Source organism: Anser cygnoides, chromosome 15, assembly GCF_040182565.1.
Source record: "Anser cygnoides isolate HZ-2024a breed goose chromosome 15, Taihu_goose_T2T_genome, whole genome shotgun sequence".
Lineage (NCBI taxonomy): Eukaryota > Metazoa > Chordata > Aves > Anseriformes > Anatidae > Anser > Anser cygnoides.
The window spans coordinates 9,402,612-9,420,876 of NC_089887.1; the positions used below are offsets into that span (position 1 = coordinate 9,402,612).

At 47.5% G+C, this 18,265-nt stretch overlaps 1 protein-coding gene across 1 annotated transcript in view; it reads right to left on the reverse strand.

Annotated features, from left to right (window-relative positions):
- XYLT1 (xylosyltransferase 1) overlaps positions 1–18,170 on the reverse strand; it is a 192,437-nt gene extending 174,267 nt beyond the window's left edge. The window contains exon 1 of the mRNA XM_048061443.2: positions 17,769–18,170. Coding sequence (XP_047917400.1) covers positions 17,769–18,011 — 243 coding nt within the window. The 5' untranslated portion in view covers positions 18,012–18,170. The remainder of the gene's footprint in view (positions 1–17,768) is intronic.
- Positions 18,171–18,265: the final 95 nt, after the last annotated feature.

Consider the following 18,265-nt stretch of genomic DNA (forward strand, 5'->3'; position numbering starts at 1 on the left):
GCTGCAAAAGACTAATAGCAATTTTATTAAGAATCAAGAAGCCAGTCTGAGTAACAGCACACAGCCTGCGCCCTCCGAGCACCTGAGCTTTGCCTGAATACAAATCTCACCTTGTTATCCAAGTTCTTTTCCCTCGAGACTTGCCCTGGACTGATGCAGTGTCCTTGCCTTCCCCTGCGCTACAACACCCAGTACTCACCGAGAGTCTCAGGCTGCTTCAGCAGGCACGAAAAGCCCTGCGGCACCCCTGCAGCAAGGGACAGTCCCTGGCGGGAGCTTTAACCCCTTGGCCTTCAGCTTCCAGGCTGCAATTCCTGTCCTCCCCGTGGCTCCTGAACAGGCCGTGGGGAATGTGCATATGTATACACATACACACACGCATATACATGTACATATGTATGGATGTACATTTGAGCCTGGCTGGTTTCTCTGTAAGCGTGGCACAGGGAAAACCATTTATTCTACATCTATTTACTTAATGGCATATCTGGGACAAGCGCATTTCATAAGCAGGGAGGGGAAAAAACCACAAATGCTTCCCACTGACAGAAGAACCCAAAACATTAGCTCAGGATGTCAGGATGCCATCATATAAATGTCACATCATGCCACGCTGCTTTAAATAAGGGCAGAATTTGTAATGCCGCTTCGGCAATGTGAATCAAAACTGAGCTTGATTTTCAATATGGAATGTTAAAGGAAACATCAAGCTAAGCTTAGAAACAAATGTCAAAGTGGTGGAAGGCTGCAGGTGACTGAAGGCAGCCAGTCACTACTGCCCGTTACTGAGCATTTCGGGTCTGACAGCTGTGCCAGCTGTTCCTAACTCAGAACATAAAAATTGGAGCAACTGTTTTGAGCCCGAAGGTAAAAACGTAACCCCTCTGAAGTAAGTGGGAGTTCTGCCACCAGTTTCAGAGAGTAAAGAATTCACACAGCACACTACTTAACATTAAAGGTTTCGCTGTCCTTGAGTAATTTGACTCTAAGTGACACTAGGAAAGCAGAAATACCAAGTAGTACCATGTCCTTGAGCCTAGCTAATCAAACCATTAACACCAGGTAAAGCTCCTGCATGGTGATGTTGATGAATCCTACGCCAATGCAGCCAAGGACAGAATCTCTCCTGTTGTCCTGACTGCGGGCCTCGGTCTCCTCCCACCCCCAGGCTCACAGCTACACAGCTGGCAGGGCCAAAGACCCGCCTGGCAGAGGCCAGAGGAGAGCATCCTGCAGTACCTGCACCCCCTGCAGTACCTGTGCCAGAAGAACTGCTGTGCACCCGAGAGCCTTCATTCAAGAGGCTTCAACAATGGAAAATTCACCACCTTCCCAAGAAGCTGCTTCCATGTTTAATTATTTTACAGTTAATAGTGTATACCCCCTGTAACGACTATTTCAGTTTGCTACTTCCCCATTATACAGCACTGTGCTATACCACACTTGCAGGACACAAACCACAATGCTCTTTGAGAAGATACATACCTATACAAAGCAGGAATTTGTGCGCTTTTTTCCCCACTCTACTTACAAAACATAACAAACGTGCTATACCCTGTTTCCACGGGCTCCTTTAACATCCATATAAATAACTATCAGCCTTTTCCTGGTGCTAGTATTGAAAAGCAGCACAGAAAGATACTTCTCATAAAGCAGCTGGTATCATAAAGAACATACACATAGCAAAGAAGTAATTTCCAAGGAAATGAGAAAACAAAAGTAAGTGTGTATTTTATCCTGCTACTTCAGAGAGTTCACTTGCACGTTTTACAGCCTCAGAAGCATGATCATCCCTTCCAATCTGGCTTTCTGATCTAGTAAAAGAATATAAACTCAGCAGCTATTTCCTAAAGCACATTATTTAAGACCCCAAGACTTTGGACGTAGCCACTTCAATACATTTTCCTCCAGCCACCGCTATTGTCAAATATAAATTTTCCAACTGATCAAAAGAGATTTGCCCCCTCCATTATTCACATTTCCACTTCTGCTTACAGTGGCTTCAAGCAGGCTTCCCAATGTACTTTCTACTTTAGGATAAAAATCCACCTTGGAGCAGAAAGCCGTGACAAGTTACTCTGCACTATTTGCTCTGCTTTTATTCTGTCCCTTGGTTTGCTGAGGGCCTCTGAGTAAGTTCTGCACAGGCTCCACACCAACTGTCTGCAGAGATAAAAGTCAGCCGTGGCACAAAACTGCCACCAGCGCAAAACGGGACGCAAACGAGGAGTCAGACATCACCAGTCAGCCAAAGCCAGCAAAGGCGGCACTGCAGAGTAGCACGCAAAGTAACCCTGTGTTAGCGCAACATACGCCACGAAGTGTCTCCCAGTACGAGTTTGTGTTGGTTCCTGTCATCTCTGACCCCCTCCAGCTGCCACCCAAAGCAAAAAGCTAGTGACACATCATGCAGAGTTAGAAAAATGACATTTTCCTTAGATCTGGTGTGAAAACAAACAAAATCTCATGGATAACAACTTACTGTAAGTACTAATTTTGAAAGGGCTCCTGAAGAACATGACTTAAAATAGCAGCTTTTGGTGAATGAGAAACACCTAACTCCTCCTCAGCGTTCTTTATTTACATGAAGAATAAACGATCAAAATATTACTATTTTGAAACGAGTCGTACACATCGGAGTCAGGGACTGGCCCAGAACTAATCCTCCCCTGCTGCCCACGTGGTTGATTCCAAGCATGTCTGTGAGCTAAACCGAGCCAGCTCCGGGAGCGGGTCAGGCGAAGCCACAGGACATCACCTTGCACGTGGGATCAAAGTGCCCACGTGAGGACTCAATATCAAATACACCAGGTCTCAAATTCACCCCTTCACTTATTTTGCCATTGCTTTCCCTTGTTGACAAGCCCGTATTTACATCGTGCAGCATCTAAGAGGGCTGTGTGTTGACCAAAGGTGAAGCATTTGCCAAGGTCTCTCGCTGCACAACTGGAAGCTGCGCACCAGAAACACGCTGCCAGAGGCAATACACCAGGCACCAGCCACAAAGACACTCAGAGTGTGCGAAGTGCACAACGCATATTTCTACAACCATTTGCTTTTTCGGCTGATCAAAGTTGGTCTGTCTCTGCAAAGGGAACCAGACTGTGCCGCTCAAACCCTCAGCACGAGGAACGTGCCCTGCTCAGAAACAGAAGGGAGGAGCAGAAGCAGAGATGCGCATCACTAAGGTTAAAGGATTAAAGGGAGAGCAGAAAAATCTCATATTTGGAAAGCCAGAAGGTGCCAGTAAGCGAGGGATCACAGCTATGGGAATGAGAACAAGTTTCCACGGCTGAGGCAATCTGACCAGAAAGCTCAGCCCAGTGCAAGCAGCGGGCTGTCAGCACGCGCCTCGGGTGGGATCGGGGTGGCCAAGCCTCCAGCCCTTCTGGTACCACCCCGGCAGCGTGCTCAGCAGCCCCGTACAACTGCTCACATGTGGGCCCCGGGGAGCAGCCGTGCCACAGCGCAGCATGTGAACACGCAGCTGAGTGTTTCCATGTGTCACTGCCTTGGGCTAGCACAAACGGAGACACCAGCAAGCTCAGCCTGACGTGGGAATCAGGGAGGAAGTTTCTGCCAAAAGGGAGCTGGGGATGAGAGCAACAGGAGTTACCCAGAGGAGTAAGGAGTTAAGAGAGCAGTAACAGAAGTCAGCAGCTCTGTGACAGGAGCATCCCACACACTTCACTTCCAACGATTCATGAGCTAGGTGACTGAAGTTGTCTTCTGACAGCAACTTATACCTCTAAAATCCCTGAAAATATCTCAGTCTAAAATATATAGTCTAAAATAATTACTAAAACATAAGTCCTTGCACGCACATGCAAAAAAAGTGTCATCTTTTTTATTCTTTTTAAAAGCACAGTATCAAATCCTGTGCTGACAGGAATGGTGTAAGTGGTCAGATTTCTCAAGCGTGCCTTAAAGCCTGGATAAGCACCTGCTGTAGCAGACAAACCATTCCCTCATCCCAAGGTTAGCTGTGGAAGCTGGTTAGGATCTGGCTATCTTGGAAGCACCCTTTCCTCCCAGCACACGCCCATCACTATGTCTCAGATCCCCCCCCCCCCAAATGGGTGTTGCTTCCATTCCCCTCTTCCCACCTGCACTGTCAAACTTGACTCTGTAAACCTAAAGATCTCAATCCTGCAGCAAATCACTCAAACAAGGAAAACAAAATAGGTGAACAGAGCAGACGGGGAGGCAGACTGACCATGTTAGTAGCTTTGTCACTAAATACAACGTGTAATGAACTCATAGCTCCTGCTCTTTTGTCTGGATGCATGGAGAAGCATTTTTACAAAACTGCTTTAATTGCCATAGCCAGAACTAAACTACCTGCTCAGGGCCCCAGCTAGCCCCCATCCGGATTCTGTTTTCACTCACCACCAGCCAAGGCAGCAGCTCCACAAGATGACAGGCAGATGCCCACCAGCCTGGCCCAGACCATCCCTCCACCACTTGGGCACAACCACAGCATCGCATCGCAGCACCCTCACCATTTTTATGCCTGGCAAGAAAGCAGCCTTTGTGTTAATTTAAACATACCCTGGTAATTCATTAAATGGTTAATAAATTGGGAACACAAAGTATTCTTCAGCAAGCCTGTTCAGCCTAGCAGGAAGGTTTCTTGAGTAACGCCTGCACTGTTTGGTCAACAGCTTTCTGCATGCACAGAGCAGTCAGACCCGCAGCTGACTCATGCCTTTAGCAGGGGGCTTATGAACTGTATCACCAGTGAGGAAACATCTGTGTTCATTTCGTTTATTCAGCTAGCTTTAGAGCATTAGGGATAATAGAAAAGCTTCTTCTCAAGGACTTAGTGCCCACAATTCAGCAGCTATAATGGCTAAAGGTTTTTGTTTTTCTTCCCTTCATACATACACAAAAGGACTACTTAAGGAGATTGGCAATCCTACAATTAATATTAGGCTTGCAATGTAAGAGACATGTTCAGAAGATACTGATATTTATGTTGATATGTGCAAACAAAAGGACTTGATAAAAATCAGCATTAAATTCCTAAAAATAAAAGCACAAGAGCGAAGGCACATAAGCTTTCACTAACAGCAAGCAAATGCTGGCTGTAGGAAATGGTACTTTCCACTGCTTACCTCCAGGCTGAGCACGGGTTTTAGGCCACAGATTTGTGCAGCTCACAGAAAAAATATCCTGCTTACAGATGAAGCGGGTTCCCTCCCACCAACGGCTCTGCAGCAGAAACAGCTGCCACGGCCAGTGTGTGCAGTCACTGCCTGGACCTTCAGCAGCAGCCATCATCGTCTCGTCTCCAATTTCTGCTGCTGCAGCAGGGAAGGTGCTCACACAACCTACCTGCGTAGGACGAGGGCTGGCAATTGTTTTGTCAGCAGTCATTTTTATTTGCGAACTGAAAAAAAAACACCTCAGGTTCTCCTCCTCCACGGGCGTGCCACGCAAGCATCGTTCTGCCCAGGCCATTTGCAGCCCACCCTGGGACACGCTCCTTTCTTCTGCAACCTGAGGGTTTGTTGAGCTTCTCACCCACGCTGGCACACTGTACAAGCTGATCAGCTACAGCACCGTCCTTCAACATAAACAGTTGTGGTTTACCCTAACCTTGCCCACCACGTAGGAGTCATTTGGGTATCTCCTTAAGCAGGGATCAATACATTGAAATTAAACTCTAACACAGGTTAACTGCAAGACAAAGCAGGCATTTTAAACCTCTTCAGAAACCCTATCCGCTGCCTTCGAAGTAGTCCACCAGCAAACAGTTACTGAAGTACGACTTGAAAGCTGCCTGAGAGCATTAGAGGTAAAGCATAATGCAACACAGACAGATTTAACATACCTTCCATCAAAATAATACTTCCGTGCACCAAGCACTGCTCAGAGTGCACTCCTCCTTGCACAGGCATCTTCCCTAATTCAGCATGAGGTGAAATCACTCGTGTATCATGATTTAGAAGGAGACATAGCAAGGCCAGCAGAATACTAAAGGCCTTCGAGAATCCTGAATTACAAGTTTCAGCACTCCTAAAAATACTAAGAACAGAAAACAACCGTTAAAGAATTCCACTGCAGCCAGGAGGAACAGGCAGGGACTCCAGCCATCCCTCTGTTGTAGCGGTCAGCCTCCGTTCAGGACACAGCAGGTAAGGAATGGAAAACTGAAAAAATTTGGTATATTATTTGGATTTTCAGTTACTGCCTAACACATTCAGTCACATCAGATTGGTTTTAGGCTTTTACAGAACCGGTGTTTATAAAACTCACATAAAGAAGAGTTTTTACCAAACACATTTTTTTTTAGTGTTACAGAACACTTTAGGACAACAGAAAAACCTTTGTTTTAAAATGCATTTGAGTCCAACAACTTAAATGAACATACAAAAACTACATAAAAACCCTAACATGATCACATTCATATGACTATTCTTTCATCATTTTACATCAGTCTGCACTCCAGCTCCTAGCAGAACCACAGCTTATTCTCAGTGCACTGTATTACTCGAGCTCTTACAGACCTCTGTCTTCAACCTACAGCAAACATGAGTATGCTGAAAAAGCTGAAATTCAGTTGGTAAAGGTGTCCCAAAATGAGTCCTGTACAACCACCCCTCACACATCATGCTTACAGAGGGTAACGACCGAGGTCTGAACCAACGCTGAACAGCAAAGCGAATATTTACAGAAGTAACTGGCTATTAGAAGAGCCCAGACTTGATCAAGTGTTGACTTGCCAAGTCCTAGGCTCATTTAAATTGGATACTGCAAAGCAGAATATTGCCAAGTGATAGCTGGTCTGGAAAATCCCAGCCAATCACCTAAATGGACAACTCTTGCTTGTCTTAGTTGGCACCAAGACTCCCAAATATTTGACCACACTGAAATTCAGGTACACAGGCATGCAAGTCTCCGCTCATGTAAGAGCAGCAGTGTCAAGCCCTGAGTACATTTTACCCCAGTAAATGCAGAAAAAAACCTAACCACCACCTTACTAAGGAGATTTTTCAAACCACTGCAGCATCTCCCCCAGCCTAGCCATAGCAACAGGTGCAAACAGTTGGGGACACACCAAGGCTGCAGAGGCGGCCCTGGTAGCAAACAGGAAGCAGCCACACTAGGCAACTAAGTCAGGACGGTAACAGCTCAAAGGCAGCAGGCAAGGAAAATTAAAACGCACAGGTTCATTCAATGTAGAAACATCCTTCCATAAAGGAGCTACTGTTCACCAAGCAGCTAATAGAGACCTGCAGTACTTCATTTCCAATTACATTAATCTGCTTCCTAAGCAACTATGCGATCAACACAGCCCATGCCAAGCTACCGAGGTCAGTGCTCTAACTCCCAGCACCTTCACACTGAGCCTTGAGCCACCTCTGCAACCACTGAGAAAAGCCCCAGAAATAAGAGAGAATTGCTCAGGCAGGAGGAAGAAGTAAGTACCCAAGATGATAGTAAAATTACAACGTAAAAGTTTGCTGCTAAGCAAAATGAATACACCTCCTTGCTCCCTGACTGCAGGTGGCTTAAACCACCAAACAAAGTTTGTTTTGGTGCCGGGGTTCAGATCCAAGTCTGCTTAGGTCTCTTAACTCAACTGGAAACAGAACCCAGACGTCCAATTAAATCCAGGACAGCACGAAATTCGAAGGCTTCCCTTCCACTTACCCAAGTCCCACACTCCACAAACTGAAAGCGACCACAGCACTCATTACAAACTCGGTGACACTCGAAGAGCAACCGAAGTCTCTATGGGTTGAGATGGCCAGGCTGTCCAAACACACAGCCCTCCAAGAACTGTTCAACGTGCAAGACTTACTTCCCTCCTCAGCTACAGTCATTCATGAGCAAGCCCTAATTCACCTCCAAGTTTACATCCTCAACTAAAAAGTGAAAATCCCATAAAGGGCTTCAACTACAAAAAGAAATATCCTAATGATAACTTTTTGAGAGCCCGAGATAGTTGTTCGTTCTGACAGATCAGCGATGGTACTAAAATGGACAAAAAAGAACTGCTTTACCTGTTCAACACAAATTCCCTGCTGCTACAATTAGCAGGCTTACCTTAGCCTGAAGCAATGAATACACACCAGAGGGGTAAAGTCTAAGACTGGATTTTTACATAACCGTGTCAAACACGTTTAAACTCTAGTGAAATATTTTTTTCCTTGAATATTTGGCTATATAAAGACAAAGCTCATAGTTCCACATAAAATATATCTGGGTCAAATTCTGATGCATAGAACATGTGCAAAAACCCATGGATCCCGCAGCAAGTACAGAAACAAAGTCCTGGGCTATGGGAACCTGCCCAAAAAGCGAAACAGATCTTAACCTTTCTCTGTATCAGTTATCCCCCAAAATGATGGCTCATTATGAAATGGACTTCCAGAAAATTCCTGTACTCTGAAAGCATGATAAACGTGTTCAGGCTTATCCAATTTTTAAACTTGTGTTCCCAGAGGTCCCACAGAGCTTTACAGCTCTTACTTTCTGAACTGCCCCACACAGAAGCTTGTCCTACAACCTAAAACCTGAGCTCTCTTTCTGCTCGTCACATCAGACATGGCTGAAGCCCCGGCGAGGGGAGCAAATCCCAGCACTCGCATGCTCCAGGTTCCCGTTGCAGCTCCATACAAGAGCGCCAGGCAAGGAGCAATGCTGTTTGCTTTCCTTAGGTGTCCAGGGATGAGAAAATCAACTTCAAAAGAAACAAAATAGAAAAATATTGTATTTTATATCTGGGGGGTAGGGGGCAGGGCATCTCTGCCTACAGCCTGGAAAATGAGCAGATTTGAGACTTTTTCTAATAAATAGTCGTTAATTACTTGCAGCCACTTGGCACAGGAGGTCAGGCAGTAGCAGCCTGGCTAGTGTAAGTGTTTAATAGGGAATCGGATTAAAGGCTTGGGGAAGCGCCATCACAGCCGCAGCGCTACCTGCTAACAGATCCTTCCCTCCAGTCGTGATACTACCAGGGCCTGACCTGGGCTTTTGGAGCACCAAGCCCTAATCGCGCTATGAAGACACAACAAACCACGCAGTGCTAACAACAGCGAGCCAGTCCCGAGCTCATCATGGCATTTTACCAGAGCAATGCTGTAAGCTCCCATCGCCTGCGCTGTTCTGAGGAGCTGGGCCAGGGGATGAGGACCAGGCCGAGGGAGGCAGCGCCCCGCCAACATGCACCATGCATGAGCCGAAGGGCAGGATTTGAGCTATTTTCAGAGCATTTCACAACCCTGCTCCCCTCTCCCTCCACTCAGCAGCTCCGCCTGAGAGCCAGCTACAGTTATAATTACCGTCATAATTATTATTTTAATAAGAACCAATGACTTACCAAAATATTGCGCTGAAGGCTCGCACGTCTCTTCCTGTACGAGTGCCAAGAAGGAACAGCTAGTTCATTGCTGATGTACCGCTCCGTGTACGCCTTGAGCAGACAGCACCTCAAAGTTTCTATTTATGCAGCTGAGTGACTAAACTCAATCCAAGCGAATGCCAAAACGTAAGCAATTTGAGGCACAGGCGCTGTGCAGAGTATTATTACTCCGCTGGTACACACACTAACAGCTTTGTTTACTACACTGACTCCTCTTCAGCTTGTTTGCTTGGCTTTTACACAGGGTAGGCCGCGCTGCTGAACTGAGGTGCCTTAAGGTAGCCACCTGAACCCCTATTTACGTACTTAACATCTGTGTCAGGCACCCATGGAAAGTTTTATGCGCGTAAACAAGCCTGCAGGCATCTAAGTCAATGCAATTAGGGACCTACATGCACATTTACCTCCATCTTCCCAAATCTGGACCTCTGTGGGCACCAAGTCGCTATTTTTCATGCCAGCAGCAGATACCCTCGGTACATCTTAGCTTGCTAACAGCTTCTTTTCTCTTCACATGCCTCTTTGCGATGACCCAGATGCAGCTCCCTGGTAACACGCCACCTCCATACAGAAGTTCAGTTTAAACATTCAGTTAAATGTAAACTTAAATAATTAGCAGATGGCCATTTAGCTAGTTACAGCTAGTCCAAGTATTCTGCCAGACTGAGGAAGAAGATTACTCGATTAAACAGGTAACTAACAGCCCAGCAGCCGCGGGGCTCTGCATCGAGTGTGCCAGCTGTCACCCCGGCAAGTTCTGCGACAGGACACAAGACAAAAGCACCAGGCTTGCACCTATGACACGAGCTTGCTCATTTCTCACAAAGAAAGCTTGCCATGGAAATGTCATTTTTCAGGTTTGTCTGTTCATTTCTCAAGTAAGGGTCAATGAGCTGGATGTAATTTCATGGAACTCACTTCCCTGTAGTCAATACAGTCACGACCTTCATTGCTTTTTCTTGAAGAAAGCCACCGTGTTTTAACTGAGCCATATGTCCTCCTCAATCAAGGAATGCAATTATAAAGAACAAAGCTAACTACAAACAGGCTGAGTTAAGAACAAAACCAAAGACCATTCAGAAATTCAGAGAGCATGAAATCCAAGACTCAGCATTACGAAAAGTCAGCGAATACCATCAACTGCGAGAAAAATACTTAGACTGCATCAACCTAACCGAACCAAAACGTACAGCTGAAGGACAAGCAAAGGCTGCAGTATGAAGTAAGAGTGCCCATGACTCATCCAACCAAATCCAAGTTAAATTGAACTTTGCAGTCTCATTCAGCTTTGTAGAATTGTTTTAAATAAACATTCCGCTTACTAATACCCTCTAATAATATAACTGAGCAGCACTGGAGGCAGTAGTGTGAAAACAAAATATGTGGGAAGCATTCAAGATCTGACCACAGAGTCAACCACGCTCTAGTATGAAGAGGTTTTTTTTTAGCTTTTTTTTAAATACTACACTGATACTAATTTATTGTGAAGTTTAATTTCATTGCCACAAAAAAAAAAAAAGGCAGTTATAGACACGCTATAAATAGCTGGTCCCTTGGAGAAATCCTCTAATCATCTCTAAAAATAAGGAGTCAGGTGCTTTAAGTGTCCTGTGCTGACCCTTTTGGTACCTCACGCTAAAGAATTAACTCAGCAAGGTTACACCACATACAAATTCAGTCAACATCACTTGTTGCTCAATTCTTACATCCACCAGGTTACAAAGCCTGCTCTCTTCACTTCTGGACCACACTGAAGCTTCTGAAAGCATCCAGCCCTCTGTCTAACGCAAAGCTGAGGAGTAACGCCACAGCAGTCAGAGGTCCACGAGGCAATGACAATCTTTTGCTTCAAAGCAAAGCCTGGAAATCTGCTTTACCTGCCTGGCCACAGCTGGGCAGCCGATGCATAATACTAATCTCTGGCTGACTTTGCTCTCAATTCATCCCCCCCATCAATCCTCTGACTCATCCTGCCCTTACACTGCCTAACGCCAATCACAGAGGAAGCGAGTGGAAATCACTGAGTCAGGGATCGTGGAGCTCCGTGCTGAGCAGGTAGGTGATGGCAGTACTACAGAAGTGACACCCGTGACTCGTTTTAAGCATTATTGGCTGTACTTACTATTCCGCTTGTAAGCTCTTCCAGGCAGGGACCTTCCCTCACATGCGTCTGTAAAGCTTCTAGTGCCCAGATGGTGCCATACAAATGAATAATAATTATATTTCCATGTAGACCATTATTGTGCCTAATGTAAATTACTTTCACTGATCCAAGAGGAAATCATTTTCTCATTTTGAAATGAAAAGAGAGAGTAAAAATAATGATTACTTGTTTGACGCTATTATTACAATGATAATTACATTTGTGGGTCCAGAATCCTCAGCTGGTGCGCTGACTTCAGCGGAGCCATGCCAACACACGGCAGCTAACGAGCTGGTCCCAGTCTTTGCTGAATATCTTGGACTATTTCATGAGGACCGATTACTTCAAACCCACAACACTTCCGCGAAAAATGGGAAGTTAAACACGTGTTGCAGACTGGGGAGCAGAAGCAGTAGATCTGGTATGGGAAGGGGTGGCCTCCTGCATGGCACGGCAGGTCTCTCAGCGGAACTGCCATGGTCTCCCTGGCTCGTTCGCAGAGGTTCAGGTCTCCAGAGAGCTGAATTGCCTTCTGGAGGCACTCATCTCTCTCCATTCATTAGCAGCCTGGTGTTCGTGAGCTTCAGCCCAAGCCTAAGTGCTCAAAATGGGACAGCTGTGATCTCTGGCACCAAACACAGAAGGGACAAAGTCAGAGCTTGCCAGTGCTCTTCTCTGGGGGAAAAAAACACACAATTATCAGACCAAAAAGGACTAAGCCTAGACACCCAAGAACCAGACATCACAAAACTCAAGGCTGCTTTAGCTACAGGACTCAAAAGACTTTGCAGCAAAGGTTACTGAGAGGAGACCGCACCAGGGCTCCAAGGCAGAGCCCTCCTGTCCAACGTGGGCTCCGCAGCACAGCCTCAGCGGCACATGGCTGGTGAAAACAACAGGAGGACTGGGCTTCCAGCTCTAAAAATCACACTCGAACACTTCCGAGTGCTACACCTATTGTGATCTGTGCTAATGCAAGCCCAAACCTGGCACTGTGGCAGTTTAAATAGTGAGTTTTACACCTGAAACACATTTCATACACATAATTTACAACAAGGAGGCTGGAGAGGGGAAGAATGAAACTCGGCACACAAGCTATGGCTTTCTCAGAGGTACCTACACCAGCTAGCATGCCAGCACCCTGCTCTGCTCCTGCCCCTGCCAGAATCAGACACCCCATCAGCCTAGATCAGAAGAAAAAATACAGGGCCTTTGACCCCACATAGAGTCAGTGGAAAAGCTCTTGTTGAATCCACCCAAGTGCCAGACCTAATCTTAACACTGTAAAGTAAAATCAGGAAGTATTTGATTAGAATTAATCCTTGAGGTTATATAACTTGACTATTCTTGCAAATTAAGCTGATTTCTTGCTTTCATTGTACTCCTGTCTCTTCATCAAGCGCTAATAAGATGCTGTAGCACATATCATGGACTTTCAGTACAGAAGGGAAAAATATTTTGAAAAATAATTCTCAAGACAGATGAGAGATATGGCAGATAATGAGGGCCTTTTATACTAAAGAGTAACCATTTTGCAATACCTGACAGTAAGTAAATGGAATTTGTATGTCTCCTGTACAACAGCTGGTCTTCTCTTGCTTAAAAAAAAAAAAAAGAGAGAATGAATGTGCTTCTGCTTCAAAGAGAACATCTGCAAAAACCCATCATACAGTAAGGAATTAAAGAAGAAAACAACAAAACACACACCAGTGGCCTGAAAAAGACTTCATATGGCATAACCAATTAACACAGATCCACTTCACATAATACCTTCCCACATCCCCACAGAAAAGATGCTTAATGAGGTAACTGCAGCAGGAGTCCATCAATCTAATTTGGTTCTAACACTCTTCTTAAATAATGCAAATATTAGTTCTCTGCTACTGAAAAGATTTGTTGCATTAAAATGTGCCTTGTTAAGTGCCAAGACTTTGTAAAATATCATTATGCGGCTTCCAGCTCCACATGTATTGTTCCCCCCACTTCCCATTACAAAATAATTAGTTGTCTCCATTCTCCTTTGCCATTATTATTAAAGTCGGAGTGCTGGGTGATGAAGCTCCTGTTAACAAGCAAAACTGTACTTAATGGCCAAGTCAGTACTACAAACCTATTCTCTAAAATATATATCATTTTCAGCCACCCAGTAGCTCGATGCCATTAATTTCAGTCACCCTAAGGTGCCTTAGCTCAGCTGTTCCACCGACACCCACAGGTGTGCTAAAACCAGCGAGGACCTGGGCTCCAGAGCCTGATGCACTCCAGACCAAAGGCTCACATTAAGCTCCCCTGCACCTTTTAGGTCTGGACATTTTTCCAAACCCCTCCCATTTGTCGCATTCAGAGCTGAAACGAGTGAGGCTGCATGTCTGTATCAACAGGGGAAGAGGTTTAGGTAGGTGCCACCTGGCTGTGATACACCATATGGAACCTACTCACTGATGCAAGCAAACAGGCTAAGTTAGGGATGAAACCACTTTTTTTTTTTTCCTCCTCAAAGTCTCTTTCATTCTCTGGAGCTTAACAAGTCACTTAATGCTTATGTGCAACTCCTCATAGGACCTTGCAGCAAGGCTCCAGCACTGAGGCCGTGCAGGAACGCACCCGCTTGAGCCTATTCACCTGACCCATCCACAGAGTAGCAATGCACCCAGCCTAACAGTCTACAACCCCAGCAGGAGAGCCACCACCACGTTTCCCCCTGCAGAAAAGAAAATGAGAGGGAGAGGCACCAGATCCTCAGGACTGCCCTCCACAGCTCAGCTTTGGTTGGAATTGAAGCAGATGACACTCACTATCCCCAAGCACGCCTTCTCTTTGCATTTCCCAGTCCTGAATACTTCCAGCTATCAATACCTATATTCGGTGCCCTAGACAGCTTCATGCTGAGAGAAACATGCAATTTCTTTAAAGTGAATACACAACGTTTCAGGCTACAGAAAGGCTTCGATCACACACCAGCAGGCAACAGCTGTAATTCACGGGGCTGACACAGCAGCGACGCGCTGGCATTCGGCTTTGCGGTAAGCAGGCAGCAGCAGGAACCCAGCGGTGCCACGGGGCCCAGGCACCACGGAGCAGGTACGTGGCCCCAGCCACCGCCTCCACCGAAGGATCCTAGAGCAGAGGCCGCAGCTGGGCGAGTGAGCACAGCCCCACGACGCACGGCTGCCTTGCAGCACGAGCCGGGGCTCCGGCAGATGCTCTGCTGTCACCTCCCTCTCATCACCAGCAGCCCCGGAGCAGGGATTTGCATTCCTCCTCCTTTCCTTCGGGCTCCCAGTGCAGAGCTCCCGCCGACAAGACTCTCCCACCACCCCTAACAGGCTGCATGAAAAGAGCCCGAGACCAAGCAGCGTGCTTAGAGTATTTTCACAGAATGCTGTTGCTTAATTCTTACTTGTAATGCTTGAGTTCTGCAGAACAAATAAAGCTTGTGCAAAGGATGCCTAATAGCTGTAAAAATCACACACGGCTGCAAGAACCCACTGAAGTCACTGCTACTGATACAATTCATGCTTCTTTACAGATATCTATAACTTGGTTTAATTAAATGCGAACAACCGCAGGAAACTGCTTATGAGTAATGAAAGCTCCAGATGCAGCTGGCCAGGGGATCCAGCACAGTAAATGTTTTCAGTTGCAAAACAGCTCAATTTAAAACTGTTTCTTCCTGCCAACTTGACAACTCATATTCAATTAGGCACAGGTACAGTGGCAATTTGTTTGTTTTTACTACAGTACAATGTTATTCTATTTTTCAAATGAAATGGCTTATTACAGGCATCTGACAGCATTTAATAAAAATCTGAATGCTTCTTAAACACTTGGTTCAAAGAGTGATGTTTCTTTTCCCACAGACACAAATGACCAAATCCTTGCACTACTTATGTCTGACTCAGTAAAGTAAAACACGTACCACAATTTTAGTCCTGTATGTAGGTCAGAGACAAAAATAATTTAAAAAAAAAATACCCTAACCTCACATGGCAACTTTCAGACACAGGCTTGAGAAGAGCTATCTCCCACAAAGTTTGGGAGATCTGGTTTGCATAGCTTTATTTAGCATAAAGGCTCCTGTAAAAGCAGCTAGCCGGGCTTCTCCGTGGTACGGGCTCTCTTTGGAGCGAGAACAGCAACCAAACAGTAGGTCTCAGACAAACACTTAGCAGCCTTTTAAGAAAATACTCCCCAAAGATATTTTAAACACACCACTCCATTAACAAACAAAAGAAATATTAAAATTAGTATTTTTTTTTGGTTGAAACGCGAGAGAGAGAAATCTGAAAAACACTTGGAGAGGCTCTCAGGCATGCTTAACCCAATGACATCTGGATATAAAGGCAATACTGTGCTCACCCCAGCCAGCTCCTCCAAGTGTTGCAAAACAATTTGATATACACAAACTATGGGAACCTTGGGTTGAAAAGGATAGCAACTTTGCTTGGGTGTTACATAAATTAAAATTTAATGTGGAAACAAAGCAGCAGGAAGAAGGAAAAATATCTTCTTTCACACTGATTCTATATCGTGTAATTCCATTAAACCGAGATTTTCCTCATGGAACGAGTCTGAAATCAGAATTGGGCCTGCCTCTGAGACGGACAACGTATGCAGGGTTAGATCAACGCCATGTGCATGTCAGGAGCACCTGGGAGCTGAATCTACCAACTTAAGTGAGCCACCAGGTCGTTTGTGCAGAAATCGCCTCACACCATAACTGATTGCCAGGTGTTTAAGTGGGGGCTTTTAGGTACTGACCAAGTAGTTTAAGGGCAGCAGCTGTTTCCCAGCAGGTTAAACAAAGCCACGCATACCATAAGGTCATCCTGAAGAAACATTGTCCAATTGCCTCAACAAAGGGCTTGCCCTGGGCACGGTTCTTTACAGCAACACCAGCTGTAGGACACCCGGTGTCTCCCCACGAGGAGAAAAGTAGTACACCCGCTGTGCGTTTTAAGACACGTTTTCTACCAGGAGCCCCAGTGCTCCATCTTTAGGTCTTTGCTCGAATCTGTGTGCACGAAGCAGTGATTCACAGCTGCCGGCATCCAACCGGTCGCATCCTCCGTCCCCAGCACGGAAAGGATTAGCCAACGCGTTCAGCCCCAAGCGCAGCACCCAGCCCAGAGCACCGGGTGCAAACCGGCGACGGGGCCAGGGCATTTGTAGGACAGCTGCGGGCAGTGCTCATCCTATCGTGTCACAGAGCCCACAGAGCAGGAGGATCTCCTAGAGACCCCTGAGTTGTGAGGTGCCGGGCTGGAGGCCAGCAGCCAGCCCCAGTACCAAACCCCTGACAGAGCCCAGCCCCCGTTAACCCACACGGAGAGACCCAGAAGGAAAAATGCTCAAGGAGAATGAAAGGAAGATGAACAAGTGAAAGGCTACACAGAAAAGACAGATACCAGTGCTAGAGGAAAATCGTGCAGTTTGAATAGTTCACTCATGAACACAGTAAGCACCAACCTAAGGTAATGCACAGAGACAAAATCTGAATGCGGTAAGCCAGGATCTTAAATTTCCCATCTCGAACACACACAAGGCCCTGCACACACAGGTACGTGCTGCCTTTCTGAAAAGTTGCCCTGTGTACCAGGGACAGAGCCCACGAGCTCAGACACAGCTCCGGGCACCTTACCCTGGTCATTCCAGGGGCTCAGTCATCACTGACCCCAGCCCCTGCTTTCTCTCTCAAGATGTAAAAAGACCAAAACGTACGCATACTTTAAGTGACAATACAAAACTTATTTAACCTGAGCCTCCCAGTAGAAGGACTGCATGGGAAGCAAAGGCAGCTTCTCCAGAGCTGAAGGGCAGGCACCAAGGCGTGTGCTGGGCTGCATGCCGGCCGCCCTCAGCACCGCGCGGCTCCTTCCACCCGGCCGGAGCCGGGGACCACCCGGGGAGGCAGGCCCCCTGCGTGCCCAGGCCTAAAGGATTTCAGCAACAACCCGGGGAGTTTGCATGAGTACAAAACGAGACGTGATGGAGAGCGAGGGCACGCCTGCAGCATCCCCCGAGCTCGCAGATCACCGCGTTGAATCGCACCGGAGCCGAGCCCGCGAGCTTTTGGGGGCGACGAAGCCGCGGGGGGGAGCCCCGGAGGAGCCGAACCGTGAGGGCGAGGGGCTCCGCGGGGGGACAGCCGCTGCCCGGCGGCGAGGACGGGGCTCGGCGGCACCTGCAGGGCGGGCAGCGGGCGCCGACCCCCGGCACGGAGCCACCTCAGCCCGCCCTGCCCGCACCTACCATGGCCTTGCCGTGCAGGGCGCCGGCTCCGCGGCGCTGCGGGTGCTCCCGGTTCTCCCCGCCGGCAGCACCGCCGCGGTCTCTCTTCTCTCGACCGGCCCCTCCGCGCTGCTGCTCCTCGCCGGCGTCGAGGGAGGTGAAATTCCAGACCAGGAGGGTCTGCAGCAGCAGCACGGTGAGCGCCGCCACCAGCGCCGAGCGGGAGCGCCGCGCCAGCCGGCGGGCGCACGGAGCCGCCACCATCTTCGCCGCCGCCGCGCTGCCGAGAGCCGCCGCATCCGCCGCGGCGCCGAGTTTTCAGCCGGGCAGCGCCACACGTCAGCAGCGGGAGGAGGAGGAAGGAGGAGGAAGGCGGAGGTGTGCACCGCGGGAGGCGGCAGGGCTCGGGGAGAGAAGGGGCGGGGGGGGGGAGCCGGGGCGGCCCGCGGCCAGGGCGAACCCCGGAGCGGGGGTGGAGGAGGAAGAGGAGGGAGAGGAAGGAGGGCGGCGGGAGGCTG